The 16,969-nt window shown below is 42.6% G+C and overlaps 2 protein-coding genes across 10 annotated transcripts in view; one reads left to right on the forward strand and one right to left on the reverse strand.

Annotated features, from left to right (window-relative positions):
• Window positions 1-2,464: 2,464 nt before the first annotated feature.
• LOC106587218 (uncharacterized) lies at window positions 2,465-6,769 on the forward strand. 3 transcript variants are annotated; one of them, XM_045706747.1, is made up of 5 exons: window positions 2,465-2,650; window positions 3,356-3,712; window positions 3,950-4,348; window positions 4,793-4,896; window positions 5,374-6,769. In XM_045706747.1, the coding sequence occupies exons 1-5, from the start codon at window positions 2,530-2,532 to the stop codon at window positions 5,599-5,601; spliced, it is 1,209 nt and encodes a 402-aa protein (XP_045562703.1). In that variant the 5' UTR covers window positions 2,465-2,529; the 3' UTR covers window positions 5,602-6,769. The 3 variants fall into 3 exon arrangements, with proteins under 3 accessions (XP_045562703.1, XP_014030869.1, XP_014030876.1); XM_014175394.2 differs by having other exon boundaries at window positions 3,983-4,348; XM_014175401.2 differs by having other exon boundaries at window positions 3,986-4,348.
• LOC106587198 (trinucleotide repeat-containing gene 6C protein) overlaps window positions 6,393-16,969 on the reverse strand; it is a 60,846-nt gene continuing 50,269 nt past the window's right edge. For 6 of the 7 annotated variants that reach the window (XM_014175377.2, XM_014175347.2, XM_014175366.2 and 3 more), the window contains 6 exons: window positions 16,753-16,950; window positions 16,378-16,527; window positions 15,931-16,047; window positions 15,033-15,254; window positions 14,085-14,298; window positions 6,393-13,685 (listed from right to left, as the gene is read on the reverse strand). In XM_014175377.2, coding sequence (XP_014030852.2) covers window positions 13,310-13,685; window positions 14,085-14,298; window positions 15,033-15,254; window positions 15,931-16,047; window positions 16,378-16,527; window positions 16,753-16,950 — 1,277 coding nt within the window. In that variant the 3' untranslated portion in view covers window positions 6,393-13,309. The remainder of the gene's footprint in view (window positions 13,686-14,084; window positions 14,299-15,032; window positions 15,255-15,930; window positions 16,048-16,377; window positions 16,528-16,752; window positions 16,951-16,969) is intronic. The other variant, XM_014175356.2, reaches the window with a different exon arrangement.

Consider the following 16,969-nt stretch of genomic DNA (forward strand, 5'->3'; position numbering starts at 1 on the left):
CCATCTACCCACAATACCCCATAATGACAAAGTGAAATCACGTTTGAAAATGAAATGCATATCTCATACGTAAGTATTCAACCCCTTGAGTCAATATGTTAGAATCACCTTTGGAAGCCATTATAGCTGAGTCTTTCTGGGTAAGTCTGAGCTTTGTGCAAATATAATGCAATCTTAATTCTTCAAGCTCTGTCAATTTGGTTGTTGATCATTGCTAGACAGCCATTTAAGTCTTGCCATTAGATTTTCAAACCGATTTATTAAAAAAATAATTATAAGATATTTTTTTAGTAATCTTAACTAGGCCATTCAGGAACATTCAATATATTCTTGGTAAGCAACCCCTGGGTATATTTCACCTGTGTTTTAGGTTATTGTCCTGCTGAAAGGTACATTTATCTCCCAGTTTCTTGGAAAGCAGACTGAACCAGGTTTTCCTTTAGGTGTTCATGTGCTTAGCTCTATTCTGTTTCTTTTTATCCTAAACTTGCTAGTCCTTGCTGACGATGCAGCCACCACCATACTTGAAAATAAGAAGAGGGGTAGTCATTGACGTGTTGTGTTGGATTTGGTACAAACACAACACTTTGTATTTGGGACATAAAGTTGATTTCTTTGCCACATTTTTTTTTATGCTGTACAGGCTTCCTTTTCACTCGGTCATTTAAGTTAGTATTATGGAGTAACAATGTTGATCAATCATCAGTTTTCTGTCACAACCATTAAACTCAAGTGTTTTATTGGCCTCGTGGTGAAATCCCTGAGCGGTTTCCTCCTCTCCGGCAACTGAGTAAGGAAGGATGCCTGTATGTTTGTAGTGACTGGCTGTATTGATACACCATCCAAAGTATTACAACTTCTCCATGCTCAAAGGCATATCCCATGTCTGCTTTTGATTTTAATTTTACCCACCTACCAATAGATACCCTTTGCGAGGCATTTGAAAACCTCCCTGGTCTTTGTGGTGAATGTTTTTGAAATTCACTGCTCGGCTCGGGAACCTTTATCTGTATGTGTGGGGTACATGAATGAGGTAGTTGTTCAAATCATGTTAAGCACTATTATTGCACACAGTGAGTCCATACTATTTATATTGTGACTTAAGCAAATTTTTACTCCTGAATTTATTTAGGCTTGCCCTAACAAAGGGGTTGAATACTTTTTGATTCAAGATGTTTCAGCTTTCCATCTAATTAATTTGTATAAAGTTTAAAAAAACAAAAACAATTCCACTTTGACATTGTGTGCGGCATTGTGCAAACCAGTGACAATCTCAATTGAATCCATTTTTAAATTCGGGCTGTAACACAAAGTAGAAAAAGTCAAGGGGGTGAATACTTTTGGAAGGCACTTGCCGACGATGGCAGTTGTAAAGTAATGATTGACAAGTTCATTTGAAAACACTCCCAAACAATATTACGTAAAAAAAAAATAATAAAGTTATGATCATTATGTTTACAGATGAATAGATTATTAATAATTATGGATTATAGTATCGGGCCTGTTAGATGTCGTCCTCAACACGCGTCCAAACTTGTCTTCCAACTTTCGCAACAATGCTCAAAACTGTCTTGGATATGCTGCTGTCATTAATACTCCACAATGCTCCATAAAGCTGTTACTAGGATTAGCTTCACCATTATAATTGAATTCTCCCCAGTTATAAATAATTGTCAACATGCATCCTATAACATCCTTTTAAAGGGAATATTGGCCTGTTTGTTCATTAACTATACATTTCACATAAAGCAAATGGACATGTTATTTCACAAGACAATGTAGGCAGTGTCACAGTTGCTCTCCCCTTGCTGATGTGCATACATGTATCCTAATGTAAGAATCCAAATGCTTTGTATCAAAACACTCACTGTATTATAATAATAAATCATGTGTATACTGTACAATTTTCAGTGTTTTTTTTTTCAAGCCTATCTCGTTAAACCCATTTTATACCAGGAACAGGACAGATCTGAACCATCTTTGTAAGAGGACCACTAGATGTTCTTGTTGGGTCGTGAACTTGACTTTCTCAAATAACCGTTTCCAATATCTCCCATGACATTACAGTGAATAGTTAGTCTTGTGGTATGTTGTAACTTTTATAACATTTTATAAACCTTCACCACATTAGTTACTTTGAAATTGTTTGGTTGATACCTAAATATATTTTCTTAGTAGCAGTATTTGGCTGAAATTGACAGATTTTTGCACCTTTACAAATGGCTAAGAACTCAGTTTTATACTCTTAGTATAAGGTCAACACACTTTGTCTGGCTTCAGTATTTTGCATTTGCAGAACCATCTCATCTTCGCAGATAAATATTTTGTAGCAATGGTGGGCGTGGCTATTTGCTTTGACACTAGTGAGGGAGTAATTTAGAAACCGCTCTTCCTCTTTAGAGTTAAGGTTTGGGGCGGCGCATATTAGAAGTTCCTGTAACTAGTCACCAATTCCCCCTCATCTGGCTGAGACCCCCCCCCCACACACAGTCAGTGAACCACACTCAATTCTAGTTTACTACTCCACTTATGTCTGAGGTTCACTGCATGCTGCTCAGTGTTTGTGATAGCTTCATAAGAACAAGGGAAGTCATTATGACTCTTCATCTGACAGGTGTTTGGCTGCTGCTCATGACACATACTGTGTTGGGTAAGTTGTGTTTTTGTAACTTTTGGTGTGGGTTTAGTTAATTGGGAACTGTTGGCCACAGGAGGCTGCTGAGGAAAGGACGGCTCATAACGGCTGGCGTGAATGGAATGGCATCAAACGCATGGAAACCACGGGTTTGATTTATTTGATACCATTCCACTCATTCCTCTCCAGCCATTAACACGAGCGTGTCCTCTCCAATTAAGGTGCCGCCAACCTCCTGTGGTGTTGAAATTTTCCTTCTGCCATTGCACGTTTTAGATTACTTTATTAGGGAGTAGTAGTTTAATGCCTATCAAAACAGCACTTGTTTGGTTTAGTCTAACCAGAGCCCTGTAACTGTTCCAGAATCACTACATTGATCATTATGCAGATGCTTTCTTGACCAGGTTAGGGAGATCCAAACTATGCTGTTGGTACAGTGGGCTAACATTATATGATCACCAATTAAAAAAACAATGACTCTAAGTGGTCAGTGGCAGAGGCGTCACTACAGACAGCCTGGTTCCATTCCAGGCTGTATCACAATCCGCCGTGATTGGGAGTCCCATAAGGCGGTGCACAATTGATCCAGCGTCGTGCGGGTTAGGGTTTGGCTGGGATAGGCCATCATTGTAAATAAGAATTTGTTCTTAATGGACTTGCCTAGTTAAATAAAAAAAACGGGGAGCTAACGTATTACCTTCTCTATATGTTGCCTCCTAGTGTTCTGTGATATGGAATTCCTGGAGAGAACGCAAGGTGACTCTATAGAGTTCTACTGTATCTCTGAGTTCAATGCCTCCAAGCCCATTGGGTTCTACCTGAAACGCAAGTGGCTGCAGCCCAACAGAGAGGTCCTGTTCATGTTTACTTACCAAAAGCCTGTGTTTCACCTTGACGTCAAAGAGCGCATCCATGTCACTGGAGACCCGAGTACTCACCGGGTCAACGTGACCCTCAGCCAGTTGAAGGGAACAGACACAGACATCTACTACTGTGAGTTTGTCTTCCCCGATGCCTACAGCATAGATCAAAAGATTCCAAGCAAGATGGAGTTATTTCTGTACGTCGCCGATGCTGGTGAGTATTATTTATGGATTCCTCCATAGATTAAATTTGTTTCATTGCTGCGTGTGGAGTTGTTGACATCATGATGTGTCAAATAGTCACAGCAGCCTGCCAGTTTCCCCCTTTTTTGGTAATGACTCCAGATGCCATAGCTGAGCCACACTGTTCATGTTATGCATCCTGACACTGCTTCCTCCTTAGAATAGCCCCGGCTATAGCAATATACTCTCCTCTCCCACGCCCTCATAGCCAGTCATACTACTGTTTGTTTCCCATGTGGAGAAGATGCCCCAGACAGCAAGATGGATGTAGGCCTAATAGAGACGTGCGCCGGGGGGTCAGCTGTCCTCCCCTGCCTCGCCCCCTACGGTTCCCCCTCGGCCATGGAAGGGGTATGCCTGAAGAGGCGGTGGGGCCGGGCTCCAGTGGAGGTGCTGTTCCACTCCAAGCGCCTCTTTTCCTCCGCCTCGTTCCCCCCAGAAGAGAGGCTTCACCTGGGCACGGGGCTGGGCGGCCTGACCTACAACCTCACCCTGCTAAAGATGCAGCCGGAAGAGAGCGCCTTTTACAGCTGTGAGCTGCTGCTCCCCGGCAGGCCCGACAACAGTGCCAGGCTAGGGAGACACGTCTACTTTGTGTCTGTGCAAGGTGGGTCTTTATCTACGTCCCCAGAGTCAGATAAACGCATGGATATTTTTGTCTGCGTCTAGTACGAAGGGGAACTTGGAGGTAGTATCGCGAGACAATACTAGCTAGCGTTAGCGCAATGATTCAAACCGCACACATAAAATGGTATCCACAAGTTCATCTGCCAAAATCATCCCTTTTTTAAACTGTAAATTCATGCCAGAAAATGTACAGTTTCTGTGTAAGCTGTTTCTATGACGCTGTATTGTTTATTAACTCTACTAGCCAATTCAGTAACTCGGGTAACAATGATCAAACCGACAATGTTCTGTTAGTAATTCATTTAATGTTCATCATACACAGTATATGAAGGGTTGTCAATGTATTTTTAATTCAGGAAGTGAGTTGACATTCTGTGAAAGGCTTTAAAGTCTGACACCACATATTGGGTTTTATTGTTTGCAGATGTTAGGTGTAGCTGTACGGGTTATGCTCCACTGATCTATGTCCTTTCTGCTGCTGTGGGGCTGCTACTCATCTTCCTTATGGCCCTGGGAGTGGCTTATTATGTGAGTAGGACTGAAACCTACTTACTATGGACAAAAATATTGACACAGAATATTACTTATGGTAGCCAGTTTTTTGCTGCTTTCATCACGTCATAATTTAAAAAGCATTACAACCTCACATTCTGCAAATTTCTCATACATTTTCTTGAAATCACAAAACCATTATTTGCTCTGAGTTTATAAAGCCACATTGTAACCTCTATGGTTGTAGGACTGGGGAGACATATTGTAATGTTTTTAGTTACTTACTCATTTGGTAGCTACTGTACTCCTCTAGTGACAAATTTGTCAGTACCATAACTGATTTCTGACCGGTAAGACTAGGTACCAGTGATTTATCAAATTCAGGAAGGATGCCACTTTTGAATCAAAGCAGCCATCCTCTTACTATTCACAGAATTTCACACAGGAAATATACTAGTTTCACTAGTTGTTTTCACCTGCTGCCTTCTCTGATTGGCTTCTGTCCTCTGTCAGGGTAAGACCCGAGGCGACCGTGTCAAACCGCAGCCCCACCAGGTCTCCATCTACGAGGAGATGGTCAGGGTGCGGCCCCCCAACCGGAATGGAAAAGTGTCCCCCTCTTATCTGGAGGAAAAGGATGCTTCCGCCTATGACACCCCCCCTCTGAGGTCTCGACAGGAAAACCACTATGAGAGGCCTGAAGGGGTACCACTAGTATCTGAAACTGTTGGGGAGATGTGAGGAACGAGGTCCGCCCAATCTCACCAACACTGTTTGATTACTCATTTATAAACTGGAGTCTGAACTACAACATCCATCTTAGCCCACCTAATTTAGTTTGTTGTACTGTAAATGCTGTTGTGGAGTTTCAAGGATGTTTTGTATTTGATGTAAATGCTGGCAGCTGAATGTTGTAGCTTAGCTTTTATAATAGGAATGGTATTCAATTTTTTTTTTTTATAAACAAGAGTGTAATACGTGTCTTGATTAGTATTTTGACATGGTACATTTATCCATGCCCACTGTCCAGTCCACAGGAAACTGTTATTATTGCCAATCGAGGAGATGGGAGACAGGACTTGCAGCATGATCTAGAAAGGAGTTGTATTTTAGCCCTTGGCAACGCAGACGCTCGTGAGCATAGTAATTAACAGATTTCTAAATGTATTTTGCGACGTGAGCGGTGTAGTCATGGTATTAGTCCGACTGCGTTGCATGCGCTACAAAATAAATGTAGAAATCTGTTATTCAATTATTGCACCAAGGAGCATCTGCATTGCCATGGGCTAAAATAGAAGTAAAAAATAAACCTCACTTATAACAAGGGGTGCTTCTCAAGTGTCAAGTAAAGTGGATTCCTCAGTGGTGCGTCTCAATAGTCTAGTGGCTTTGTGTGGGCGAGTTGTCTAAAAGTTGCTTCCTTATCCGTCTGCATCTAGTTACTAGCTTTCTCTGGGGGTTCTTTGTCTCTAGAGGTCCACATGAAAAATCAAACCCACAGTGAAGACTACACAAGAAAATCAACAAGACGCTTTTTAACAGCCAAGAAAAATGTCAATTTATTAATATAGTCCGAAAGAAGCGCCATAACTTATGGAAACATGTTTTTTCCGGTGCATGTCATTAACAATTACATTCTATGAGGAGAAAAAATAAAAGCCACAACTTTCTCAGCACAGACATTTCTCCTTAAATTTTTTTTTCTTAAATAAAAAAGGCAGAAGGCAGAGTACCACCTCCTCCCCCATACAAAAACCGGACTGCCTTAAGTCATGGGCTTTTTCTCAGTATAACCCACAGTGCTTTAGCAGAAGGATAAGCGCTCATTGGTTAAGGATTACACAGCATGGTGAAGCAATACAAAGTTTTGCCATAAATCTGATGGGGGGGGGGGGGGGAGAAAATCTAACATAGCACAACAAAGACACACCCCTACATCGAACCCCAGAGTACGAGTCCCAAGAGAAAAGCAGGCCTGGACTCTCCCTCCCACTTGTGCATAGATCATGAGCCTTTAAAAACCAGCTTCCCCCCTCCACTTCAAATCTGTCTCCTGAAAACCATCTATTAGACATTGAATACCTGCCACAGGAACAGAGACATAAGAGTAATGCACAATGCTCCTGAATGTTACAGGATGGAACCTCAAAGAAAATACATAAGTAAAACTAAATCACTGCCTTTTGACAATTTAAACCATTGATCATTTTTGTTTCAATGTAAAGCAATTTCTACATCGATTTTTCATGTAAAGCACTCCACATTCTCTCTCAAAAAGTTCATTTTCAGTCATTTATTTGGTAAATATGTAACCGCTACGGATTTTTAGAATCAATGGTATTTCATATTCTATTTAAATCCCTACCTTTCAGTGCTTGGAGTTAGATTTCTCAAAGTTATTCTAATTTAAAACTCAAATTTAAATAAAAATGGTGGAGTTCGAACTCTGGAAATCCTGGCCTTCCCGAGACAAGAGCCACATCTTTACGAGTGTGCAAGATAGTAAGCAAATTGCGTTGCCTTTTTACAAGACAAAATTCAAATAAATCAATACATATGTCTGTCGACATCAAAAAAGAGAAATTAAAAATTGAAATACGACACAACACTGATCAATCCCAGAGTTCTGAAAGTAGCATAAATCTTAATTTTGCAAAGTTGGTTTTATGTTCATATTCATTTGATGGAAGATGGAATTTGTCTTTTTCAACATTTTCATTATAAAATTCCTTTTTCCTCAACTTCAGACAAATGAAATGTTTGTAAACGACAGGTGGCTTTGCAAAAAAAAAGAAAAAAGAAAAAGATAGGCACCTCTGAAATGAGTCCTGTAACAAACTCACATCCCCACATTATCCCTTTCCATTTCTCCATGAAGTTAACATAGGGATTACTAGTCCTACTACTATCTATGGCCACAATTCTTAGATTGTAAATTTTTTGTCTTTTTTCATTACATTTATATGTAATCAGAACAAGATGGTGCAATACTCAATGATAATCCTTGTTTTGGATTATTCCACAATAAAAGCCACTATAAGGTAGATAAACATTTTACAGATAAAACACGTTTTTTTCCCCCCATTAAGTCCTTGAGTAAACATTTACACATGAATTATCACCCTCTCCCCTCAGTACTTAGTCTCGTTTGTCTACGATTAGCTGAGTGAGGGGTAGAAGACACTCAGTGCCATGTTAGAAGATAATAACAATGTCTATCAAAATATAGTTGACAAGCAAAAAATAAACTGAATAAAAGAACAGACAATGTCAATACACAACATACTGAATGGAACATGACAGCAGTCCTAAGCCTGCCAAGCACACAGTCGTTTGCACACATACATTTGACTTTCAAGCACACAAAATGATTTTTGCACATTTTTTTATAATTTTTTATATATATATATTTTTTTAACTGATGACCTCAAAAAGCTTGGAAGTGTACAAGTCAGACTTTTCTTTTTTTTTTTACAAAAAAAAAACAAACTTCACATTACGTTATTGGCGCTCCTTGATTCAAGTATTTGTGTATTTTTGTGTTGATATGTTTAATGATATTTTTCTCTACTGGGAAAGTATGCATTTAAAAAACAGGAGATTTCAGGTTGGGTTGTTTAGACAAATTCACATACAAGTACTTCAAGGTACTTTACTGTAATATGTTCATAAATCCAGAACGTGCATATCCAACTCCAGGTAGGAAAGACATTACTCATGATCCATCAAGTACCAGTTTAACCCCTAACCCCATTCCATTTCCTTCGTATCACTTATTTGCGGAGGGGAATAAATATTGCTCATCTTCAGTTTGTATTGAACCCAGACCTTTTAAAAGGAACAAAAGGTTTCAGGAGGTTGAGATCCAAGGTGTCTGTTGATGTGCTACCTACCACACACCGTACGTACATGTGTATATATATACACACACACACACACACACACACACACCTATCTATAGTTAAGCTGTAGCGAGAGCGCACGGCGTGCCACTCAGTGCTGGTGCAGCAGGGGTTTTCCCCCCCACACCGAGCGGACGTTTGGAGGCCCCCACCCAGCTAATTGGTCTCTCTGAGCTTGGATCAAGGCAGTTACAGAAACAGGCAATAGTGATTTTTGCTAGTGTGCTGCTGGACACCTCACAGAGTCCCAAAAGGTAGCCTTATCCCATTTTTTTTTTTTTTTTTTTGTAAAGAATTTTTGTACCTTTTTGAAATGCGCCCCCTCTCGTTGCCCACCGCAGACGCAGTGAGGCGAGCGACCTGGGCTGATACAGTGGGCCCGAAGCCATCTGGGTCTGTGGAAATATACAGTTGTGGGCCTGCTTTGGGCGGAAACACTAACAAATAGGATAAATACAGCATCCACAAAAAGGCTCCCCAGCCTGCATTCTGGAAGTTAGAGGACTGGAGACATTTCAGCTAGAAGTGCAGCGCTTTAGTTCTAACATATTATAGATGTTATTGATTTTTGTACTTTTTTATTTTTATTTTTTAGATTTTGTGTCAAACTTCATATTAAAAATGACGTTAAAATTGAATTTCATTTTTGGTTTAAAAAAATATGTACCCGGGATTACCCGTCAAACTGACTGTGCACCGTAGCATACTTGGATCCCGCAAACTCAGTAAAGATTTTATCCTCAACAACGGGGCATTCCCCACTAAAGCAAAGACTGCCTAAATGGCACCCTATGTCCCTATATAATGCACTACCTAGTGAACAGGGTGCCATTTGAGACACAAGCCATATTATCTCAGGAGTCCAGGATGAGGTGTGTTGCCTCCACCCATCTGTTTGATCCCTCCTGCCCCCCTGCCTCCATCACAAAGGTTATCAAAGATCCTCCATCCAGAGAGAAGAGCTCTTTCTCCAGATCGTATAACATGGGCTAGTTTTATAGATTATATATTTTTTGGTATTGGCACATAGGATAACATAGGCATCTTACATGCAGAATGGGCCTCTACATTGTAACATAGTTGGGAAGGGAATTCATTACTATTCCATTCCCAAAAAACAATTCTCCAGCCAATACAAGTACTACGGCACAGCTTGCCATTAGTTAGTGTAGAACTTGGCTCTCTTACACTACAGCAAAAGGACATACATACAGAGAGAGCTGCATCTTTTAACGTCGTCTCCTACCCTGAGATCAAGCTGACAGGAGATCAGTCTTCTTCAGCACAGTAAAGAGAGGCCTACTATACCTCCACTCCAGTGGTACTAACTCCCCATAGAGGGAGGGTGGAAGTTTGGAATACGACAGTGTTGTGGTTTAAACCCAGCTATAAGGACCAGGAGCAGACATGTTCTAAGTGCTGAAGGGTACATACATCAGGAGGTCGTTGGGTCTAGCGCTGTGAGTCGGTGCTCAATCCTTAGGGCAGGATTGGCACGTTGGCTGTAAAGGGCCCGCAGCCTCTAGTCTTTTGCATAGAGACAGAACTGAGTCGCTTTTTATGTCTGGTCAAGGAGAGGGCCGTGGTCTAGGTTGGTTGCTTTGGAGGGGACTGGAGGAGGGTGTAGCGTAGCAGCTGTGTGAGGGGGCAAGGGGACAGCCCTGGCAGAACCCAGGTGGAGCAGATAGGCAGGACACACTCACCCATCTGAGACACCCTATTGGTCTAACTTACACATCTTGAGATACTACCTGGAAGTACTACAGCATACTGTCCAAAACAAAGCAATGATCAATCAATCAGTTAAGATACTAACTAATAATAGACAATCAATGACGGGCTGTAGTATTGATCCTCGTTTGCATCCAATACACAGGATGAACATACAGAGGCACCTCTGACCAAAGTGTTTCTGCATATGAACAGTGAAAAGGGCTAGTTTCAAGCAGCCACCTTGAAAAGACCACTGCATGTAGACAAAAATAAACCAAAAAATACACAACGTCAAATGAAAACTAAATAAAATTCATCAAACACTGGCAAAATTCCAGAAATTTGACTGTCTCTTGACTTCCAGCTAAAGTGATCTTTGTGTGAAAGAAGATTAGGGGAAATGGAGAGGGTTGGTTGAGACAAGGTCGAGTGCTGCTGGCGCGGTCGTTAGCTAGCTAGCTCCGTGCTGATTGGCCAGTCTTGGAGGGAGCGTGGTTTCCTGCCGGGCTGAGGGTGTCCAATGAGAGAGCTTGGTGCAAGCCCAGGAGGAAATGCTGCTGTGGGGGTAGCCTTGCCTAGCGACCGTCGCCATGGGCACCACAGCAGAGAGGCACTCAGTGGACCGTGACCATTGCCCCTCCCCACTCCGACCGACCGTTGGCCGGAGACAGGTAACATTGCATGTCTAGCATCTCCAGACAAGAAAAAGGCTAAACATTTTGGAGTAACAGTGATATTCACTTTGATATAGTTAAAAGGAAATGTCTTTAGAAAAAAAATCATACACGGCAGACTTTTTTTGTTGTCAGATAAAAGTAGATTTCCATTTTTTTTCTCTCTCTTCATCCTGCTACCATTTCAAAGTTCATACAAGTCCTTGGACCAAAGAGGAACAAACAAATGTCAGAAGTTATTTCCAAGTATAGATACAGTACAAAAAGAACAAGTTCTTTTTTTTGTCTTTTTTCAGTTTTCAAAGTTGCTGCTCCATTTTTCTGATTTACTGGTTTGCAAGTTGAAGCGTTTAGCTCTCTTTATAAGTGCTATGATAAAACCCTTTCAAATGGACAAAAGGTTAGTCTCTCTTTTACATTTTTTGTACAGTACCAATTACAAGGAACACTCGTAGTAGATCTACTGCATTAGGAGAAACCCCTCTTATTTGGTATTGTGCCCCTCCAGTGACTCCCCTCAGTCTGTTCGGTGTGGCTGTGGCAACGCGGAGAGGAAGGGCTTTCTGATGGTGCTTTCTCATGTAACCCAGATCAATGAGGAGTTTCAGGGCTGCAGGGACCGTTTCTGAATGCACAGTTATAATAGTAACACCATCCTCGCTCCTCTCCGCAATAGTTTTTCTTAGGGGGTGGGGTCAAGGGGGCGACCTGGTGGGAATCAAAAATGAGCAAAGGTAACGTTTCTGTAGTTCTTAAGTTCTTTGCTTAGATCAACAACGACAACAAAAATCAAGAACAAAAAATGTAAAGAAACCAGCTCCTGTTTTGACTTGAGCGTGGACGGAAGAAGGGTCTGTGGCGTATATATTGCACAATGTAACTGTCACATCAAGTTGAAGCGTTTTTTTGTCGTCGTTTCCAGAAATTGGTGGACCATAATGGGGACGAGAGGGTCAACAACGGAATCGACTAATAATGTTAATTGACAAGAAGCACCTGTAAGTCCCGTTAGGTGAGTATAGCTGAAGTCATAGTTCTTCTGAGCAGTGGTAATCTGAACTCCCAGACGTGAATGATTAGGTTCCATCGGACATATACTCAAGCACACATAAAACAGACGCAGCTAGGTCGGTCAATGTGTAATAATCTCTGTTTATGTTGCGATAGATATAAAAACGCGCCTGGATATACAAAAAGAACAAAAAACAGCAGTGTAAATCCCTTTAAGAACAAATGAACGACCCAAAAAACAGAAAAGGTTTTAACTGATGATTGGTTGGGTCAGTGTTGACAGGCCTCATACTGCCGAGTGACTTGGGGGGGGGGTCGTATTCATTAGTGCACACGTGGCAAAACGTTTTGCAACAGCATGCGAAAACAAGCTTTTCTTATTGGACAAAGTTCAGGTAGTCCCTCAGTTTCGGTCCGTTTGCTTCCATTTCGTTCCTTGTGAATACGACCTTGGTTGATCACACTTGTTCTGTTCCATTCACTGGCTCAGAGATGGGAACTGTGCAAGCTTTTAAACTCATACAATTTTTCTTCAGTTTCAAAACAATGAAAAAGGCTTGAGATTGAAGGAGGACCTGGGCCGCAGTAGAGCACTTAAGGCTAATATTAGTGCTTGGAAACAAAACAACATAATTAAAAGGTCTTTGAACCACATCATTGGCCACGGGCATGCTGGGAATGGTATTTTTTTAAATCAATTTGGAGCTTCGTGGGCAAAGGAAAGATTCAAAATGGCAGCTTTTTCGATTGCTTCTCCTTAACACTTCACACAGAATGTGCGATATTCATGGAAACTTAAAAACACTTAATGGTTCTCTCTTCATTGAGTCTTTTTGACATTACATTTTTGTTTGCTTCCAACATTTACAAATACTAAAAACAAAATCCCCTTTTAAAAAGACAACTAAAAAGAAGAAAACGTAAAAACCGAAGGGTGTAGGGGTCAGCAGTCTTGTGTCGTCGCCCCCAGCCTTCCGGTACACGATTCACAGTTCCGTTGATACTGATTATCGCCACATGATTTGCTTGGTTTTGCTCCTGTTCATTGTCATTTTTTTGTGTATTTCTGTATTTATTATTCATATTTTTCCACTGTCTGTTCCAGCGTTGAAACATCCATCCTCATGGTTGGTTCGTTAGTGTGTTGTCCTACATGGACTCTCCACTCAGCAAGTCGCCTGGCAACAGCGTGTTGATGGGGTTAGGGCTCCCGATGACGCCACGACTGTCATCGCCACTAGGGGGCCCCCACAGGCTGGAGTACTGGGGCACGCCCCCCCACAGGAGGTCTCCGCCTCCGCCCGTCTTGGCTCCTCCCCCCAGGCCCCCACCACCGCTGCTCCAGTGATGGCCAATAGCGTGCTGCTGCGAACCTCCGCCTCCTCCCATGCGCGTCTGATTGGTGCCGGGGTTGGGCTGCCAGCTGGTGGTGGGCGGGAGCTGCTGCTGGCCTTGTGCAAAGTAGCGGTTCACCTCCTCCTCCCCGGCAAACTCCGCCAGGATGGTGGTGTTCCCCAGCACACACCTAAGAGGACAGGTGTCAGTTATACATCACATACTTACAAGTGTTACAGTATCAACAAGCATTTTCTTACACCTAGTGAAGTACAGTACAAGTATTTCCTTATAGGCTTTGACAATTTGTCAGTGAGATGTATATAGCCTAGAAGTTGAGACGATATTTTGTCTTTTGTTTTAGGTCAGACGGAGATAATCACTAGCCTAAACAACATAGAGTATGGGTGAAAGAAAACCCACTCCAAATCTTTGTATTTTTTTCCATTAGTCCACTGTTGATACAGTCCCACAATGCTTTTTCATGTCAGCAGTGAAGTTTAAGATATTGGAGTTTCAAGAAGAAAATGAGTCACCGGCCACATCATGGCGACGCATGCTTTTTCCCCTTCAAGTATGGGAGTCTTACATGTGCAGGGACTTCTGGGCCTTGGCAGCCTCCTCCTTGGAGCTATATCGCACCACAGCGTTTCCCTGGGTCAGGAAGAGGTGGAATGTGATGAGGGGGCCGTGCTGCATGCACAGCGTCCGCAGGGTGGAGCCGTCTATCTGGGGGGTGAGGTTCCTCAGTACCAGCCAGCTACTGGTCCTGTTGGAGCTGTCTGTGCTCCAGGTGGTGCCCTCTGAGAGAAACAGAGAGGGGAACATGATCAGTCAATATTCAGGTCCACACAAAATATATATCAATCATTTTTGGTCAATAACTTGTCTTCTTTTAATGACAACATATTTGTATGTATGTACATGATAAATTGTCCATTGTTTGTCTATGCATGTTCTTTTCTTAAAAACAACATATTTGCATCGTCTCATGTAAGCACTTTTACTACTCAGTGTGACCTTAGGACCCATGCCACAATAAGGTCACACAGTTTAGGTTCTCTTTGAAGCCATGACAACAGTCCTTTAAGTCTTCTCTAGTAAGCCGCAAGACTTCAGTTTGACAAGGGCCTCTAACCACAGCGGGGTGTGTATTGCTCCACCTTACTACAGCGAGTGACGAGGGGAGAGGAGCTCAAAACAAAACATGGGGGAGTATCACACTCTACAACGACCACACCTAGGAACATTACACGCCTATGTGGTGTCTTACGCTATGCTTCTTTAGGTAAATGTGTCAAAAACATTATGTTAGGATAGGATGTTGACAAAGCACAAAGTAGGGTCAGCTCAAATCTACAGTCAATGGTTTTCAATGAGCATCAAGTCATGAATTGACTTTAAAAATCAATCTCAAAACGACTAAGTGATTTTCCTCTACTAGGTATATTACCAGGTTTAAGTCTTTCCAGTGTTATTACAGAGGAACTCCCCCGGTCTATAATTCAGGCTGAGGAGTTGTACTGTGGCATCTCACCTGAGGTGTACGAGCTGCTCCAGCCTTGGGCCAGGCCCAGGGAGTTTCCTCCCCAGGTGGAGGAGGGCTTGGCAGGGTTGGTGAGGCCCGGAGGGGGTCTTGAAGGGGCTGTGTTGTTACGGGGCCCCTGGGGGACCTTCCACAGCTCGTGGGATAGAGAGGCCTGGGAGGGGTGGGAGATGGGCCCCGGGGACCAGGTGGACTTCATGTCAGATAGTTTACCTGAGCGAGAGAGAGAGAGCGAGAGCAAAGAGGGGGACCTATGAGATACTGTTATAGAGATGGAGACCCTCTATGGAAGCCTATGTTCTATGACAGATACTTCGAAATCTAACTTTGGGCAGATGCAAAGTTTTAAAAAGAAGCCCCACATTAACACTTGTTCATCAACAAGAAACCTCAATCTTGACTTCATGGGTTTATATGAGTCATAATGGAGATGGCATTGAGGACTACAAGAAACATGAACGTAAAAACAGAATGCAGATCACTCAGACATTTAAAGGGGGACATTTTTCAAGTATTTATAGCAATTGTCAGTGGGTTGCTTAAAGGCAACAAAAATGTCATGTCAACACATACTTATGAATAGGGGTCTAGGGCCACAACATTCAAAGCATTTCTTGATTTAAACACTCAAACTTTTCATTCCATGAGGAATACAATGCAATCACATCGTGGAGCACTTGATACACCGGCACTGGGTAGTTGGTAGTAGGATTAAATTAGGCAAAAGAAGGACCTATCTACCGTAACACTCAACAAACACAGACCACACACAAACAATAGGATAAAGGTGTGTTGCTATGGTGGTAATTAGGGGAAGGGGGTCAAGCTTGGGGACCATGGATCAGCATGTCCACATAGGCGGCTGGAAGGGGGAGGCTGTGGTCTGTACCTGCACACTCCTCATCCGGGGAGGACAGACTGAAAGAGCTAGTGTAGCAGCCACTGACTGGCCAGTCCGTGGAGGGGGGCAGAGCACCGTTCTGAGGCGGTGAAGGAGGGGAGGAGCCTAGCCGTGGTGACCCATTGTTATGGAAAGAGGGGGTGGTGGGGAAAGAAACATGTACAACTTGATTTAAAGAAAGTGTATAAATACAATAGGGCCTGTGCCACTGGATGACATGGTCACAACAAGTGAGGTAGTACTGTAACCCCTTCAGTGCCATGGAAAGGAATAGGATAAGCTTAAAGTTGTCAATATAGTAACACAAGTCAACACCTGTTTGAGAATCAACAGCAGAGACCTGCCCTGTTAATGAGAGTATACAGTCTATTTGACAATCTGTGTATCTTAACAAAGCCAACTAACTACAGACTCCCTGATTGACCCCCTCCTCACCTCCGCTGCGGTCCCGGAGCAGGTAGCGGTTGACGTCCTGGATGTTGGTGTTGATGGTGGGGCCGCTGGGTACACTTCCTGGGGTCATGTTGGGGTCGTTCTCAGGGTCAATGTTTTGCAGGCCCTTCCAGGGCACGCCTGGACAGAACTCTGAGACAACGGAGGACAAATGGTTATTTATCCTTTAAAAACTCACATGATTTTGTGGGGAACAATTTAAAGTTTTCCTCCTTTCTAAATCTTTCTTCTCTCTAAAATCAAAACCGTTTAGAAGAGTTTTAAATCTCTTTTCTTTGTCCTCTATCAGTAAAGTGTGTCAGGATCACGTGTGAAATTATGTTTGATCTGATTGAAATGTTGGTCTTCTCTACCAACCTGGGGGCCAGTTGATATTCGTTCCATTGGTGATCTGGTCCTTGGGGCTCTTTCCTGGTCCCTGGCCCCAGCTGTCAGGGGGAACCAGGGGGGAGGTGGGAGACTCAGACCCACCCATCATACTGTATGGGCTGTAGGAGTCATCCATGTGGGGAGGCTTTCCAGGGGGGCCCAGGTTAGAAGCAGCAGAAATGGCACCTAGGACAAGTCAAAGGAA

The sequence above is a fragment of the Salmo salar genome, chromosome ssa02, assembly GCF_905237065.1.
Source record: "Salmo salar chromosome ssa02, Ssal_v3.1, whole genome shotgun sequence".
Lineage (NCBI taxonomy): Eukaryota > Metazoa > Chordata > Actinopteri > Salmoniformes > Salmonidae > Salmo > Salmo salar.

Bases quoted from the DNA above. Each gene is read 5' to 3' on its own strand.
- LOC106587218 (XM_045706747.1), top strand. From the start codon at position 2,530: ATGTCTGAGGTTCACTGCATGCTGCTCAGTGTTTGTGATAGCTTCATA. The intron at 3,713-3,949 runs GTGAGTATTATT...ACGCCCTCATAG, and splicing joins TCTGTACGTCGCCGATGCTG to CCAGTCATACTACTGTTTGT. The intron at 4,349-4,792 runs GTGGGTCTTTAT...TATTGTTTGCAG, and splicing joins CTACTTTGTGTCTGTGCAAG to ATGTTAGGTGTAGCTGTACG.